General features: G+C 47.6%; 1 protein-coding gene across 1 annotated transcript in view; it reads left to right on the top strand.

Moving 5' to 3' along the window:
• LOC144114241 (nephrin-like) overlaps positions 1–14790 on the top strand; it is a 331266-nt gene extending 316476 nt beyond the window's left edge. The window contains exons 5-12 of the mRNA XM_077647843.1: positions 3198–3503; positions 4320–4607; positions 5547–5855; positions 7164–7463; positions 10280–10408; positions 11355–11382; positions 12491–12573; positions 14117–14790. Of these exons, the coding sequence (XP_077503969.1) occupies positions 3198–3503; positions 4320–4607; positions 5547–5855; positions 7164–7463; positions 10280–10408; positions 11355–11382; positions 12491–12573; positions 14117–14193 (1520 nt within the window). The 3' untranslated portion in view covers positions 14194–14790. The remainder of the gene's footprint in view (positions 1–3197; positions 3504–4319; positions 4608–5546; positions 5856–7163; positions 7464–10279; positions 10409–11354; positions 11383–12490; positions 12574–14116) is intronic.
• The last annotated feature ends 501 nt before the right edge of the window (positions 14791–15291 follow it).

Below are 15291 nucleotides of genomic sequence, written 5' to 3' on the forward strand. Positions count from 1 at the left end.
TTGGCACTGAATAAGTCTTCTTGTGCACTGCGGTTTCTTTTTGCTCTCATTAATGTTGCTGATCATTGCTTTACTTTGCAAAATGCAGTAAAACAGTGCAGCTCTTGAACCCGTGCAACAAACGTTACATCGAAGCAAGATTGTCGAAACCGAGAAGGAAACTTTTTTTTTTTTCGTGCGAGCACCGCCTTGCAACAAAGAGACCAAGCCAACCCCACTCCCGCTGTGCCATTCTCGCTAAAGAGGGCGCTGACTGCTCGCTTCCGAAGCACCGCCTGGCCGAGCTTGCGGTCCCTATATCTGGAAATGCATAGGCCGACACAAACGCTAAGCTGGTCCGTATTGCTCTGTCCAGAGCCGACTCTACGAGTTGATTTTTTTTAGCTTTACAGATTTTCGTTGTAATGCCTGCTAGATATACGTCAGTGTGATCTGTTTACCTGAATTGTTCAAGGTTGGCATTATTTACCTCGTATGGATCAACAATTAGACGAATAATTAACTAATAAACTTTTATTTCTTATTTTAGAGGGAAAGGTTATATGCGAAATTTGTGGCCGTCAACATTGAAGGTGAACGTTGTGTTTTAAATTTTCTCGATCGGCAATGTGCTTTGAAATACAGAACGTCAAAAATATGCATTTGAAAGCTTGTTGAGTTGGCTTTCCCGCATTACCTAATTACAAAATGGCATCGCTGCGTGTAGTACCGTCGTTGACATCAAGTTCATCAAATGCACCAACTGCAACTGCATTTTATTCAAAAGAAGCGCGAGAGACGCCGTTTTATAAATATGCATTGCGAGATAGCGAACTAAACGAGCTTTCAAATGTGTATTTTTGACTTTCGATATTTCGCACCACATTGCTGATCAAAGAAATTTAAGAACAGGGCTCACCTTCGATGTTGAAGGCCATCAATTTCGCAATACAACCTTGCCCCCTAAAATCAAAAGTAAAAAGTTTATTAGATAAGTTCAACCAATTACCAGTCTGATTATTGATCCATATGAGGTACATAATGTTCGCCTTGCTGTACAATCTAGCTCAAAACAAACCGCATAGACGTATCTTTCACAGTTTTCAAACCAAAAGTCAGTAAAGGTTAGAAAAAATCACCCTGCATAAGCTTACTACATTATGTGCAAATCGCAATTCAATTGCATTGAAAGAAGCTCAGCCGCCAACAGAATCATGTTAACTGGCTAGACTAAATTTTGCAGTTCTCCGACTTTGAGTGCGACGAAGACAGCAAACCTTAATCCCCCGGTTGAGGTTTTACATTCACTCGTGCATTTTTTCTTGGACATCACGTGGGTATTGCGCTGTCATCACTGTACCCAGTAGTATCTTCCCATTTCAGTCGCACCCTCCTTCCTCATCCCTTGTGTTGAGTAGCAGGCAAAAGTAATGTTGCGGCGGCAAACCACTTCACCCTTCCTCACATCAAAACTTCTTTGTATACTTGGCTGTTTGGTGCAGTTGGACCCCTTTATAATGAAGTCGAAGGGGTCCCGAAATTTCTTCTTTATACTTGTTGCTTGGTTACAGCTGTTGGTAACTTAGGAGGGTAGATGTGTAGGCTTGTTGGTGAGACATCAGGAGGCTATACACCGCAGCAGACACAGGACAGAGGGAGGTGTCGTCAATTGCCTCTGTACAGTGTCTGCTGCGGTGTATATCCTCCTGTTGGTAACCTTGGCCACACTTATCTCATATCAACGGGCTTCCTTTCAGTGTTTATACCGAGGACAACTGGGGTTTATTCTACCGCCGATTTGTGTTGACAGATCCTTGAACACGCGCACTGAGCGCCCACTACGCCGCCATACATGCGTACCACTCGAACGTATGAGCGTCACCAACGTGCGTGTTTTTTTTTTTTTTTACCGTGCTGCCTAAGAAACGAGTTGTGAGGGAAGAATACCAGTGATGACTATCTCCGTTTTCTCGGCACTGAAGCTGATGCTAGGCGTGGCCGGGCAGTGAAAGGGAGCGTGTTTTTGGTTTCCACCCCACCTGAACATGCTTGCTTCAACACCTCACCGCATGATAGAAATGTGTGGAGAAGTGCACATCAGACCGTATGATAACGAATAATTACTAGAGAAAGGCTAAGGAAAAAGAAAAGGACCTCAGCTTCTTGTTAGCTTCACACCGCGAGTGACGGCTTTAGTGATTGCTTCTTTGTTGCTGAGTATTGTCGACAGTGTGCAAGCGTATTCACGCCAAAGTCCTTCGCTGTCTGACACTTCCTGACGCAATCGCCGTGATCATGGCCGCAATGTGGTCAACGGAAATCGCCTCGCGCTTTCGTTTTTTACGGATGTCACTAATCATGAGCCTATGAAACAAGAGGCGCGTCAATGCCTCCAGGAGGGCCAAACACATTGCCAACCGCTCCAACCACGCGGCCGCTCCGCGAAAACTGAAACTGAACACTGTCCACGGCACGTGAGAACCACAGCGTGCTCGCAGTGGGCCGTGCGCATCACGTTCCATGACATCGTTCATTTGGCCGCGCACTCAAGTTCCGGCAATGATAGGCGCTCCGGTGTAAAAATTATGTCGCGTCAGAGCAGGCGGATCATCCGGAGAAACGCTCCATGTGAGCATCAGATGAGCCGTGAAAAGGTTTGTACATTTTTTTTGTGCGGCGCTTCACAGAGCAGATTATGCGCGGGGATTTGTTTTCGGACTGGAATGGCTACGGAACTGTTGCGCATCATTACGGATCGATGTACTCAGCGCAAACGGCGAGTTCAGTTTCCTTCCAGTTCGTTATAGTCAGTCGTACGAAAATGTCGCTTCGTTAAAAAGAGGTGCCAGATACGCGGACTTCGATGAGAGCTTCCTAAAGAAATAGCTACCACTTCGTTACAACCATTATTTCGCCTAAATAGCTTCGTTATTGCCAGGTTCTACGCTATATCTTAGCTTGTCAGCAGTGCTTCGAGAGTCGTCATCGCCGAGCATCACAGATCGGTGGCTGCTCCCTTTGCACTCCTCTTAGATTGTCCTCTCGTATGCACGATATGCCGTTTAAGTCTTTCTTATTGATTTTGCGCCAGCTTCTCTTTGCCGCCAGACTCGAAGCTTTTCATTGTTGTTATAGTAAACTGCGAAACCGAGGCAGCGTGGTAATTGCCCTCCCTCTTTCTCTCCCCGGCCCCGCCTGTTGTCGCTTTCCATCGGCAGTGAAGCCCGTGCGAGCGGTTATACGAGGCAAGCAGGACTTCCTGTCAGCCGAGTTCCGCGCCGAAGTAGAGTGCGAGGCCGAGGGTTCACTGCCGCCGGCGGTGGTCTCCTGGTGGCTGGACGGCGTGCGCCTCAACGCGTCGCTCGCCCAGACGCGCCTGTCGGCCGGCGGCAACGTCACCACCTCGCTGCTAGGCTTCGTGCCCAGGGCCAGGGACAACGGCCGGCAGCTCAGGTGCGTCGCCACCAACCCCAGAATGCCCGGCCACGAAGAAGTCGCCGACGTCTGGCTGCTGCAGGTGCACTGTGAGTCCCGGTTTTTTCTGTGTCCAGGCGAAGCGCTCTTGCCTAGAGGGGCTCCATAGTATTCGCACAAATTAAAGAAATAAGTCGACTAATCTCGCTCGGACGCGTTACTCCATTGAAGGAACGCGGACAACTCTTTTGCTATAGGCAATGCAATGATTTTAGCCTCAATCTAGAGCCAGGTAAAAACAATGATGGTAGAAAAACGCGACTACTTAAATTACGGCCAGCAAGATTCTGACTCCCATGTAGTAACAAGAGCGGGATGTGTTCAAGCACTCGATCTCGCTGAAAAGCTAAGCTCTTTCGTTTCTTCAGCCGCAACCTTTTCACGTGCAGGCAGAGAAGTGTGCTTCTCTAGTTAGTGATGCGCAAGTTTGGACGCAAACACTCAGCAGATAAAAGACCGGAATACTCCTTTCTTACGGTAAGTAGGCATATGTAGTAGGCCGCTGAAGAAAGTATGGGTGCCGTAAAATTCCGTGCACATGAGATTTACGACAGCAATAATGCTCCTCAGACGCACACGTGCCTTCGTTATGGCTGCGTTCGTTCGCGTGACGTGCCATAACCTTGATAGGAGAGCGGCCGTTCTAGTGAACACGCCACCTATTCTAACAGCTCTTGGCAAGGTCCTTGGTTCCGAGAGCTTTGTTTGGATATTTTAATACAGACGTGGCATGATAATTCATGCTGGAACTCTGCGCACTCCTTTTTGTTGCGGCTTGATTTACTAATTAGATGGCTTATTATCTAGGCCAGCGCAGTCTCCGAATTTTAAGAAAAGGTATCTTTTTCACGCTCTGTTCCCCGCAGACAAGCCACGCGTGAGCCTGGCGTGGGGCAACCGCGTGAACCGGTCGAGCATCGTGCAAGGAACCGACGTCTACTTCGAGTGTGAGGTGGACGCCAACCCGCGGCTCATCGAGATCTCGTGGCGCTTCGAGGGCCACGAGCTCGCCTCGCGCCTCGCCAACTTCATCGTGAGCAACCAGTCGCTGGCGCTGCGAGGTGTGCAGAGCGCCAACTCGGGCCACTACTCGTGCGTGGCGGCCAACGCCGAGGGCGCCGCCGAGTCCAACAGGGTCTTCCTCAGGGTGCAGCGTGAGTGGCGGCGCTTGCCTCTCTGTAAAAACATGCGCATTGCAAGCGTGAGTGACAACACATGATCTGCTGAAGCGTCGTACTAGCAGCACGAGCTGCCGTCGCCACCGTTACGCGGGCATAACTCTTGAAAGAAAATTCCTGTCTGGTGGTTAAGTACGCTGTTACAGTCTGCAGCCGCAGGCCGAAAATGCTTGGATACTTCTGGGTTATGTTTGCGGGCACCAACCGACAGGTCGCTCGACAGGGCACTAGCACTTGCCCTGTTGCCGCTCACTGAACTGACTGTAGCGCCCAGGATTCCTCAAACAGGACCTAGGCCTCCTGAGCTCGTCGGCGACATAGCTGCAAGAAGCCACACATTTCGTGAGCATTCTATTCTCGTGTATTTGTAAAAATCGGCCGATTTCAGGTACTCTGCAGTTCATATTTGAATCAACCTGTCCAAATTATGTGCATTTAATTTTGAACACGAGCCCGTAAAGTAGTGAAGTCAGGCTTATATCCGTACATCTACGTGTTATTCTTCTCGGATTGGAGAGGAACGTTAGGTAGATCTGTAAAATGACTAAGAAGCTTTCTACACGGCATTGGAGCGAAGCTCCGGGGTTCGTTTCATTGCATTGGTAACGTCCGTAACCTGCTTCACTGCGCCAAACGACCAAATACAGCCAAGCGTTAGTGTAGGAATATTAAGATGTACTAAAGAAACACAGCTCAAGTTTGAGACAGGGACGAAGAAAAAACGGACACCGCAGAAGTACACTAGAACAGCGCTTTGGTGTCCGTCTTTTCTTTGTCCCTGTCTCAAAGTTGAGCTGTGTTTTTTTTTAGCTGTCATGAATTACCAACTAGTCCGATCAGCCACGCATTAAGATGTACCTTCGACATCTCGCTCTGGTTGGGTACCTGGATCCGTCTTGGGCTCGTTGACCGCAGATCTGCCGGTGTGCGACCCGAACCTTCGAACCAAGTACACGGCAGCGCGTCACGAGGAGATCCGCATCCACTGCTCAGTGCTGGCCGACCCGTGGAATGTCAGCTTCCATTGGTCGCTCAACGGCTCCTCGGGCCATCGGCGAGATCTGCAGTGGGCGCTCTCATCCACGACTGACTCCCGGGGACTTGTCACCAGCTACCTACGGTATACGCCCAGGAACGAGTCTGACTTTGGCACGCTCAGCTGCTCCGCTCGGAACGCCATCGGCCTCATGATGCGCCCGTGCATCATCCATGTAGTTCCAATTGGTAAGTGGGCTTATTCTCTTGGCATGCGATGCCTATAATGCAGTACCTTGCGTAATTATAATGCGACATTAGAGGGCAGAGGTGAGCTCAAGAAGGTCATGCGTCTTCCCCCCCCCGCCCCCCTCGTGCACTGACCTTATTCGCAAGGGCCTTGAGTATGTAGCACCTCTAGACGCAAAACCGCAAAACAATATACATTCAGACAGAAAGAAATGGTAGATTTTTGTAACCTTTTGCTGGCTCTATTAGCCCCAATGGGGGCAATGTTGTACATTAACTTTTTAGTTAGATACGTTTTACTCCTGCTAAGTTATTTCTCGGCTTGCAGAAAACAATAGGCTTTCTTGCATCGTTACATCACATGAGGAATGGTTTCTCCAAAGAGAGTTTCTAATAAGCTAGTTTAGCGAAACAAATCCGACCTACTTTGTAGCACGTTGCATCAACGGAGGCCTGAATACTGGTAGCAATTCGTACGAGAAGTACAACATGGCCCACAATATTTCGATAAAGAGCATCAAACATGACGCAAATTGCAATAGGTGTAGCCGAAACAAGGTTGTCTCAAAGATAGTTCCTCTAAAAACAACGAACAAGCAATGTGGTCATGTCCAGAATCAAACGCATAATACACCTAGTTTATCGATGTGCCTGCTCCGCTTATGATTACCATGAACTACCCCGAAGACCTCCTCTGCAGTCGTTTGCGCATCGATTCAGCAAAAAAACAAGAAGTTCGCGAGCCTATCTATGTTACGCTTCCGCGTGAACAAGCTAGGCATCCTGATTTCCGCTAGGTCAACGACCACAAATTTGGGCCTGCAGACCACAAAACCGGAACCCTGTTCACATCGCACTACATTCTTGCACTGGGCGGGAAACATCACGGGAGTTAAAACACGGAGAGATGAACGTGTTACTTATTCGCTTGTCTCTTTCTTATCCCTTGCTTCTACCGCGCTGTTTTCCGATTCGTATGTCACAGCAACTAGCCCAAAATGCTACACTGGGCTCAAGCCAATCGCTTCGCACGCCTCTTAAATGCGAGCGAGCGGATAAATCGCCCGTCACACCGTGTCTAAAGGCCTTGGGCTATGTCAAGATCTACTGTTCAGCTTTGTAGCAAATGGTACCTATAGCGTTGGTTTGTATACTGCCAGGGCGGGAAATTTCTATTCAGTGCACTTCGTTCGATTCCCTTGAGAGAGAAAATCGCCACAAGGGAAACATTCATATCGCGCGGAGAGTAAGTATGAACGGAACGCGTGCTAGGTTGCGCCCAGCGTCATGGGCTATTGACGTCCACAGGTCCTCCGATGCCTCCTCACAATTGCAACGTGAGCAACCAGACGATGGGTGCGCTGCGCGTGGACTGCGAGGGCGGTGCTGAGCCGGGCCACAGCTTCCTGCTTGAAGTGCACGAGCTGCAGCGCCGCCGCCTGGTGGCCAATCTGAGCTCGCCGACGCCGTCCTTCTGGGTGGACGACGTGCCTCCGGGAACCAAGTACAAGCTGCTTGTGTACTCCTTCAACGGCCGCGTGCGCTCCGAGCCCGTCCTGCTCAGCACGCACACGCTGGCCAACGCAGCGCAGGGCTTCTCCGAGCCAGGTGAGGGGGCCGTCGTGGTATTACATTGGCGGGAACCTCCGCTTAATCGCTAGGTGACCGATGTGTTGTCTTCGCGACATGCAGCGCTAACCGTGCGAAAACTGTGATCCGCCAACTGCGGACAGCACGGTAGACCTCGGGCGTCACGGGCACACGCGAAGGTGATCAACCGAAGCTCGCACTTTACGCAATGCTTTGTAAAAGTTCTTTCTAAATACTTGCTCGTGCATGCTGGGCAGTCCTTCCGACACTTGAAAATTACCTGTCTGACTTCTGCTTGCAATTTCGCTCATTTTGCATAGGCACTAGAGCGCCTGCCGTCCACTATGCCTTTCTTTAGTCGCCGCCTCGTCACAGTCACTATGGAAAGGAAAACGGTAAATAAGTATTTTTTTAATGAGAAAGACAACAGCATGGCAACATACATGACGAAGATAACGCGATACAGCGACTCGGCGCGACAGAAGATTCGATTGGTTTCTGGGTGTTTATCGTCCCAAAGCGACTCAGGCTATGAGGGACGCCGTAGTGAAGAGCTCCGGAAATTTCGACCACGTGGGGTTCTTTAACGTGCACTGACGTCGCACAGTACACGGGCCTTTAGAATTTTGCCTCCATCGAAATTCGACCGCCGTGGCCGGGATCGAACCCGCGTCTTTCTGGTCAACAGCCGAGCGCCATAACCACTAAGCAACCACGGCGGCTGCTGGCACAACTGGGTGGAGTAATAATTGAAAGAGCGTTTCGAAGTGTCTTAGGTTAGCGGCATTTACTTCGTGATTTTAATGTGACAACCCCAAATGAGAGCAGCAATTCTTTGAATTTTTTTCTATATTTTCGGAGTACTTCAACCCATTGGTTCTAACACGCGATTTACCAATAATGTTTTTTTATTAGATTCTTAGATCTCACGTAGCGCTTTACTTTATCCTATGGATGTTGGTCTTATGAGTCGCGAGATTTAAAACCCATACTGCCATATTCATTAGCACATTTTAAGCTCTTAAGAATAGCCATTGCTCATTCTGTTTCTAACAATGTAGTAAAGAAGTCGTACGTGCTAGCACAGGATAGAACTTAGCTTCTGCAAACAAGGAGGCCGTCTGACACAGGCCAATTATGCTTTAGCAGTTCCGATTTCTGTGGCCGAGAAATTGCGGAAAACGTTACGATCACAAACCAACAGCGAACGCATCTCTAGCAAGGTAAGAAAATAAACGTTGCTGTTGTGCCGTATCTGCACCACGTGTCGCACAACCTGAGAAGCACTGTGCAGCGTGCGTGAGTTGATGTTGCTTTTTCGGCGCCTAAGAGACTGTCTAGTCTCGCTAAGATAGTTAATTATACAAAGACTTGAAAAGGCACGGCGATAATTTTGTTCCTTGCCGGGAAGGAGTCGTGCATTATTCGCCATTATCATGCGTAAATAAATAAATCAGAAAAACAGACCGATGTCTCAATCAGAGATTGTAAAGGAGCATGACTAAAGCGTTACACGTTTCCCCATTTAAGGTAACGCGGCAAAACACTGCAGGGACTGCAGAGAGGACTCCAACTCCAGCGAACCAAAATATAAAGAATGCATTGTGATAGGCAGAAACCGTGGCTGGTTGCCGAGAGAAATATAATCATATAAGATAGCAAGGCTCAGGGCGAATGTATCACCGCACACTCTGTAGCGTTGTCGCCATAGGAAAACGAGTGCATTGAATGTGAACCGTGACACGTACCAGTCGCGTGTTTACATTACTGTTTTTGCGGATTTGTGCGCACTTCTTTTCCTGTTCTGGCCGCCAGTGCGGTGCTACATGGTATACCGGCTGGCTAGCTAATAAAGATTTCAGTTGCGAGTGGGCGCTGTGTTGTGCCTCCCTTATTGTATCTCGTCAGTTACGCTGTAGCCATAGGGTACAGTAAGCAGCTCGTTCAACAAGTGGTCTTGTGGAACTGCATTTGAAACAGCTAAGGTCCTTAAACACATTGTAAGCATATCGCCAACATTTATGGGTGTATTATTATTGCAAGACAGACGCAAATTAGAGTAAAGTCACTGGCGATTCGGAGGTAGAAATACTTCAGGGTATATCACTAGTGTAGGACGCAGAACGCAGAAGCAGGTGATAACGAAGATGGATGACACGACAGAGAGACCTGTGAGTAGTACAGATAAGTTCGTCAGTAGTGTACAGTACTGTATGCCTCTTTTGCGCCTGCCTTTTACCCTAGCGCACGAATCGTTAACGTGGGAACACCCCCTTGGGCGAGCTTCTGCGTACGTCGCTCGTGTGGTCACCCTGCAGTGGGGCAGTAAAGTTTATTGATAGAGTAACGACAACCGTAGGTACTAGCCGAGAACGTACCCGATGTTTTTACGGCTTTTTGGCAGTGTACGTGACTTTAAAGGCAGCCGTAAGAAATTGACGGATCTCCCTGTGTGCCCTCTCATTTATTTCACCTTGTTACCAAATTTCAGTCCATTCAACATTAGGGTAATGCTGAAAACTTTTTTAAATATTTTTTGTTTGTATACTAATGGTAGAAGATATTTCACTGGCATGCCGGTTTTAATACATGCCAAATCCGGGTTTATTTACGCTAACCTACATGTTTGTTTATTTTCGGTTGCAATGCCGTTTTTCTGAATTCTCGACCGTGCTCTGCCTCTTGAAGGAAAATAAAAAGCGCAACTCTAACCATTTCAACCGACAGAAAACGAGCCCTTATCCTCGCAATGCCCTTGAGATGAAGAATTTTAACTGTCCAGCGTAGAGCCTGTCCTCGACCACAAAATGCAGGTGCGCGTGTGCACGTTGCAGGACCACCGTGGCTGGTGTCATCCAACATCTTGGTGTCGTTTCTTGTGGTGGCCATTTGCCTGCTGGTGGCGATCCCATTTGTCGTGATCATCGCCATCAAGTACAAAGCCAAGACTCCCGAAGACCGCGGTAGGTGACGTCTTCTTTTTAATGCACTGTTTCGGGATTTCCGCTACCGCTTGCTGAGGGTTGCCGCTCATTTCCCTGCCACTTTGGTATTATATACTCGTATAATGACTACACTTAGCACCATTTCGTCCCAGCAATTGGGATACCTACCACCGAACAGCAGACATGAAGTTATGCTTGATCACAAACGCAAAAGCAAGTGAAGCTTTGTGCGTACATGCAAGCAAAGTTTGATCGATGACTGAGAGGTGACGCCGAAGATTCCTCCTTGGCGCATTTAAAAACTACTGAAAATCGTGGATGACGCTACGGAGCAAAGATGCTATGACTGACAAAAGAGCATTTTTGCTACGAGCTTGGCGATTGAAGTGAATATTGCAATGGCAAAAAAAAAAAAACACGAGGAAGCGGTTGAGTATATGCCGGAAGTTGAAGTCGAAGCACTGACACTGCACAGTTCTCCGCCTTTTTTTTCAGTCCAGAATTTGGTATGCCCGTAGTTGTTTTCATGGGTGAGGTAAGGGAGGGTACAGGCTACGCTTTTATCCTTTGAGAATTGTTTTGCGTATTTGCCGCACTGCGAGCATTTTTTTTTTCTTAGAAGCTGGTTTATACATGGCTCTATCATATCATAATGTGTGCATGTAAGTTCGACTGCCGGAGTAGCCGGAAGCTGGATCACCGCTATTCGTGGCTTTATGTACTGTCTGCCACTTCTTGCTGCACTGGCGATGGTAGGGAAGCACAACTGTAGACTCTTTCGATTCGACTAATTAGTTGAAAAACAGTGACTGTACTCCTCTAAGTGACCGTATTCGCTACCAGCTACGGGTTGTTTCCCTGCCAAATTTCGAATTATGCAGGCCTAGTGAGTCGTTACACTCGCGTTTCATCTGACGCCAGCAGCACGTGTCACCCTCTGAGACTCATTTACGTTTGATTCCAGAGGACAAGCAAGTGCACCAGGAAAAACAGTGAGTGTTTCGCATGCTTCCACCGCGTCGAAGAAAGGTTCAACCACAGCTGCTCTGATAAGCTGTTACCTGCTGTTCTTATGATTTCTGCTAAAACACTGGCTCTTTCACTTTGACACACAGGTCGTTTTTAGGCCGAGTTCCTGTGTCAGTTCTATTTACTAATAAATTTGTCGGAAAGAAACATTGTTCCTTCGTGCGTTGAATGCTGCTGTATTTAGCTTAGTTGTAATCGAGTGACTTCTCCGAGGCGTCCTGCCTTTTACACGTAGTCTTACTATTTGAGTAGGCAGCTTGTATTGTTGAATTAATCCGACTAGAAATTACGATCGCACGTAAGCCGATCTGAGTGTCTCATCGAGGCAGATTTCTAAGCTTGGCCGTGAATGAAAGCCTCTACGTGGGTGAACTTATAGCGAGCGAAAATTAAAAGATGTAGCAAGCTTCTCAAATGCACGTACGTACGCGTACGGTGTGTCCTACACGAGGAAAAGTTAACACCTTCAGAACAAGACATGCACTAAAATAAACTTTGAGATTGTAATATCTCACTTTTTTTTCCTTATGCTTACACGTATACGGCCATCGTTATAAAACTTATTTTAAATAATATTCACTGAGGGGTAATAGAGCTTACACAAGTGTTCAAGCAAGCAGTGAAGCTTCTTTTCTTTTTGTTTCTATCTTATGCATGGCAAATTTTGCCGAAGTTTATATCCTCACTCGGTATGCAAAAATGTTATTTTCAGCTATCTAAAGTTTGAACACAGACACCCTACATACTTCGTAATAAAAAATAGGCGTTTATTCCCCTCTAGATTGTTGCAGTTAATAGCGATCTGAAGTAAAAGGGTAGGAAGAAATGCGCTTTCCCCTGCTTCATTTCACTCATTTCGTAAGCGAAAAAAGGACACAAAAAGTTCAAGACACGTACAATTCTCGCTCCTCACGTACTTCAGGACAGATATTTAAGTCATGCGTACTTCTAAAAAGACAACTGCGAATATGATTACATGGGCTGCAAGTCATGTCAATCAAGATGTGAAAAAAGTAAATGTAACTGGGATTTTCTTGCATTACTAATATGAAATCCTCCTCTACATTGCAGCTGGATACAGCTATCCCAGGGTGTTGAGCACAGAAACGAACCAAGCATATTTCCGGAGGAGGCTTTCGTCACTGCCATGACCTGTAAGTGTCTCATGAAGATGTGATCTGACGCGCGATTTCTCGTTTGATGTATCCAGCTTTTTCTGAAACCCATACGATCCAAAAGATGCTTTTCACGTGCTGACAAAATGTAGCAGCAACGATGCACCAAAGCGGAGTAGAAACGTGGTAGGGAAACGAGGTAAGCAGCACATGCGAACAAGAAGGAAATTTAGCGGAATCTAACCACTTACCAGTTGCCGAAATATTCAGGAATTTCTGCACTTACAGTAAGTTGAAGGTATTTTGTCCAAAGCAGCTATTGTGCGCGAAAAAGCAAATATATTTTCACAGATTTTTCAGACATATGACAGTGCGCGCTGCACCCCCGGACTGAAGCGATAAGTTAAGCGTGTTTTTGGTTCCATATATAGTCGCTCTCATTATCTTCAAGACACTGATACAGCGGCAATAAATTTTGATAACACGAGGACAGGTCGAGCTCCCACGAATCGCTGATCGTGAAGTCCGTGCAAATAAAAAGAAAGGCGTAGCAGTACCCAAGTTTTCAGCAGTAATTGTTATCTGTCACCATTTAGAATTCTTCTACGGGTACTTGAAACCGAATTCGGAGAACCAAGTGCTGATGACGTGAGGGTTTATTGGTTGTAACTGAAGGGATGCAAGTGGTATTGTACATCCGACAGAAAAGGTTCACACGACACAGGGACAGTGAAATAACTAAATTTCTATACAGCCACTGAGCGTATACGTACACTGCGGCAGTCGTGCACGCAAGCACAGTCTTTGTGAACTGTTCGGCACCCATCGCGACCGTGACCGCAGCGAGCGAACGTCCTCGCTCTCGCGCTCTTTCTGATGGCAAGCTCTCGCGGGAATGATAAAGACATGCCTCTTCGCCCAGCGCCACCGGTAACCGCGCCGTCGCTAGGCGGCGCTCCCGCTCCGGCCATCATGGTGGGCTTTAACCTTTTAACAGACACTACACTGTACTTTTCCATTTAGAAAGAGCGCTGAGGTCACGAGCAGATATGATTTTCGCACTGCTTCTGTGCGTGGCTAACTTTGGCCACCGGGCGCTCATGCGCGTATGCCGATGACGAAGGCCCGCATCACCAATGAGTGCATGTTGTATGCAACTTGGCCGCAAGCCTTCTTCATCGACGTGTCATTTGAACCACCCCCCCCCCCCAAAAAAAAAAAAAAGAGTGTGAGAAATGTAACAGCCAGAAGCTAGCCAACGGTTATGTAAGAGTGCAGTTGGGGCACATTTTGTTGTGGCTGTCTTCTTTGTTGCTGTGATGCATCTGTGTCCTGCATTCTGTCTGATGACATGATTTGAGGTTGTTCTTGTGTTTTTAACTTTCTTTTTGCGCTGCCGCATAGATTGAGATCTCTGTACGCAGCTTCCATCTTGCCGTGGGTTGTCTGTTTGCTTTTTCCTACTGCTATAACAAAACAGTCCCTGTCCAGCATCGTGGACGTTGCTCCCTTTATTATCTTCTTTCCTGGTTGCCTGACTCGCAGTGCGCGCGCGCGCGCGCCTGCCCGTTCTTTGTTTCAGCCTTCCAAGCGTCCACGTCGCCAACCAGCGTCGGCTGCTCTGATGGCACCGTCCTATACCCGAGGAGTGTCTGCTAGGATACGGAGGCCCTGCCCGGGGCCGCACGTCTTTGCTCAACGTCGTGTTGTACTGGCAGCACCGTGGGCTTGGAAGAGACGACCGTCTAGTCGGGTGGCCCTGACCGACGGGAGAGGCAGACAGGCAGGCGCCACTGCCATGCCACAAGGGGCTCGAATCCCGCACGGCAACGGCGCCGGCGATGGAGGCAGGCTGTGCGCGGCAGAGAGGAGGCCGCCGAAGCCTTAGTGGAGAGGCGAACAGGAGAAACGAACTGAGGCTTGGAGATCGCGCGGGATGCGTACGGTGGGATCGGCGTTTGGGGTTAAAAAAAAGAAAAAAAAACTTGGCACTATCGAGTGTGACGTGCTTCTTCAACAAAGTGGTTTGTGGTCCTTGCTCCGTCCCCAGTGGAAACAAAACAAAAGAAACAAAAAAAGACTCGCCCGTGTCGTGTACTCGATGTCTTGATCTGTTAACAGGCACCCCGTTTGGTTCCTCGTGTACAAAGAGATGGCACTTTTTGAAGCTTTTTCTCGCAGACTGCCAATGAATCCAGTTGATGTATAATTAACGTTCCTCGATAAATATTGGTTGAATAAAGACAGATTTATTGGAAGTGTTTTGCCCTTCACTTTTTATTTGCAGATGTCTGGCGTCTTGCTTTGTACGTTGCGCAAACTTCTTGTTTTATCTGTGATTATAATTACTTCCTGAAAATTAGGTGCCCAAGAGATACTTAGATTTACGATGGGGCTGTAAGCAGTATTAATATTAGTTACGCTTCATACTAATATACTTTACTTCACTGTGTACTAGGTATACGTTTTGGGTTATACTTAATTATGCCATTACGGTTAATTACTATTTCACATAATGTAATGTCATGCGGTATTATTAGGTCGGTATGCAAACAGCTTTTAGCGGCCGCTGTGATGAAAGCGCCGATAAATAGACGAACATGTTGCTAATGGCGTCTAGAGCACAGAACAGTGTTTCTGTCTCAGCACAGAACACAGGGAATTCACAAGATAGATTTTCTGTTGCCTCACCATCAGCCACAGGCAGACTAACAAGTAGGCTGACTAAACAGTTTTCATCGTTTATATCAGTGAGAA

Source organism: Amblyomma americanum, chromosome 1 (assembly GCF_052857255.1).
Source record: "Amblyomma americanum isolate KBUSLIRL-KWMA chromosome 1, ASM5285725v1, whole genome shotgun sequence".
Taxonomy (NCBI): Eukaryota; Metazoa; Arthropoda; class Arachnida; order Ixodida; family Ixodidae; genus Amblyomma; species Amblyomma americanum.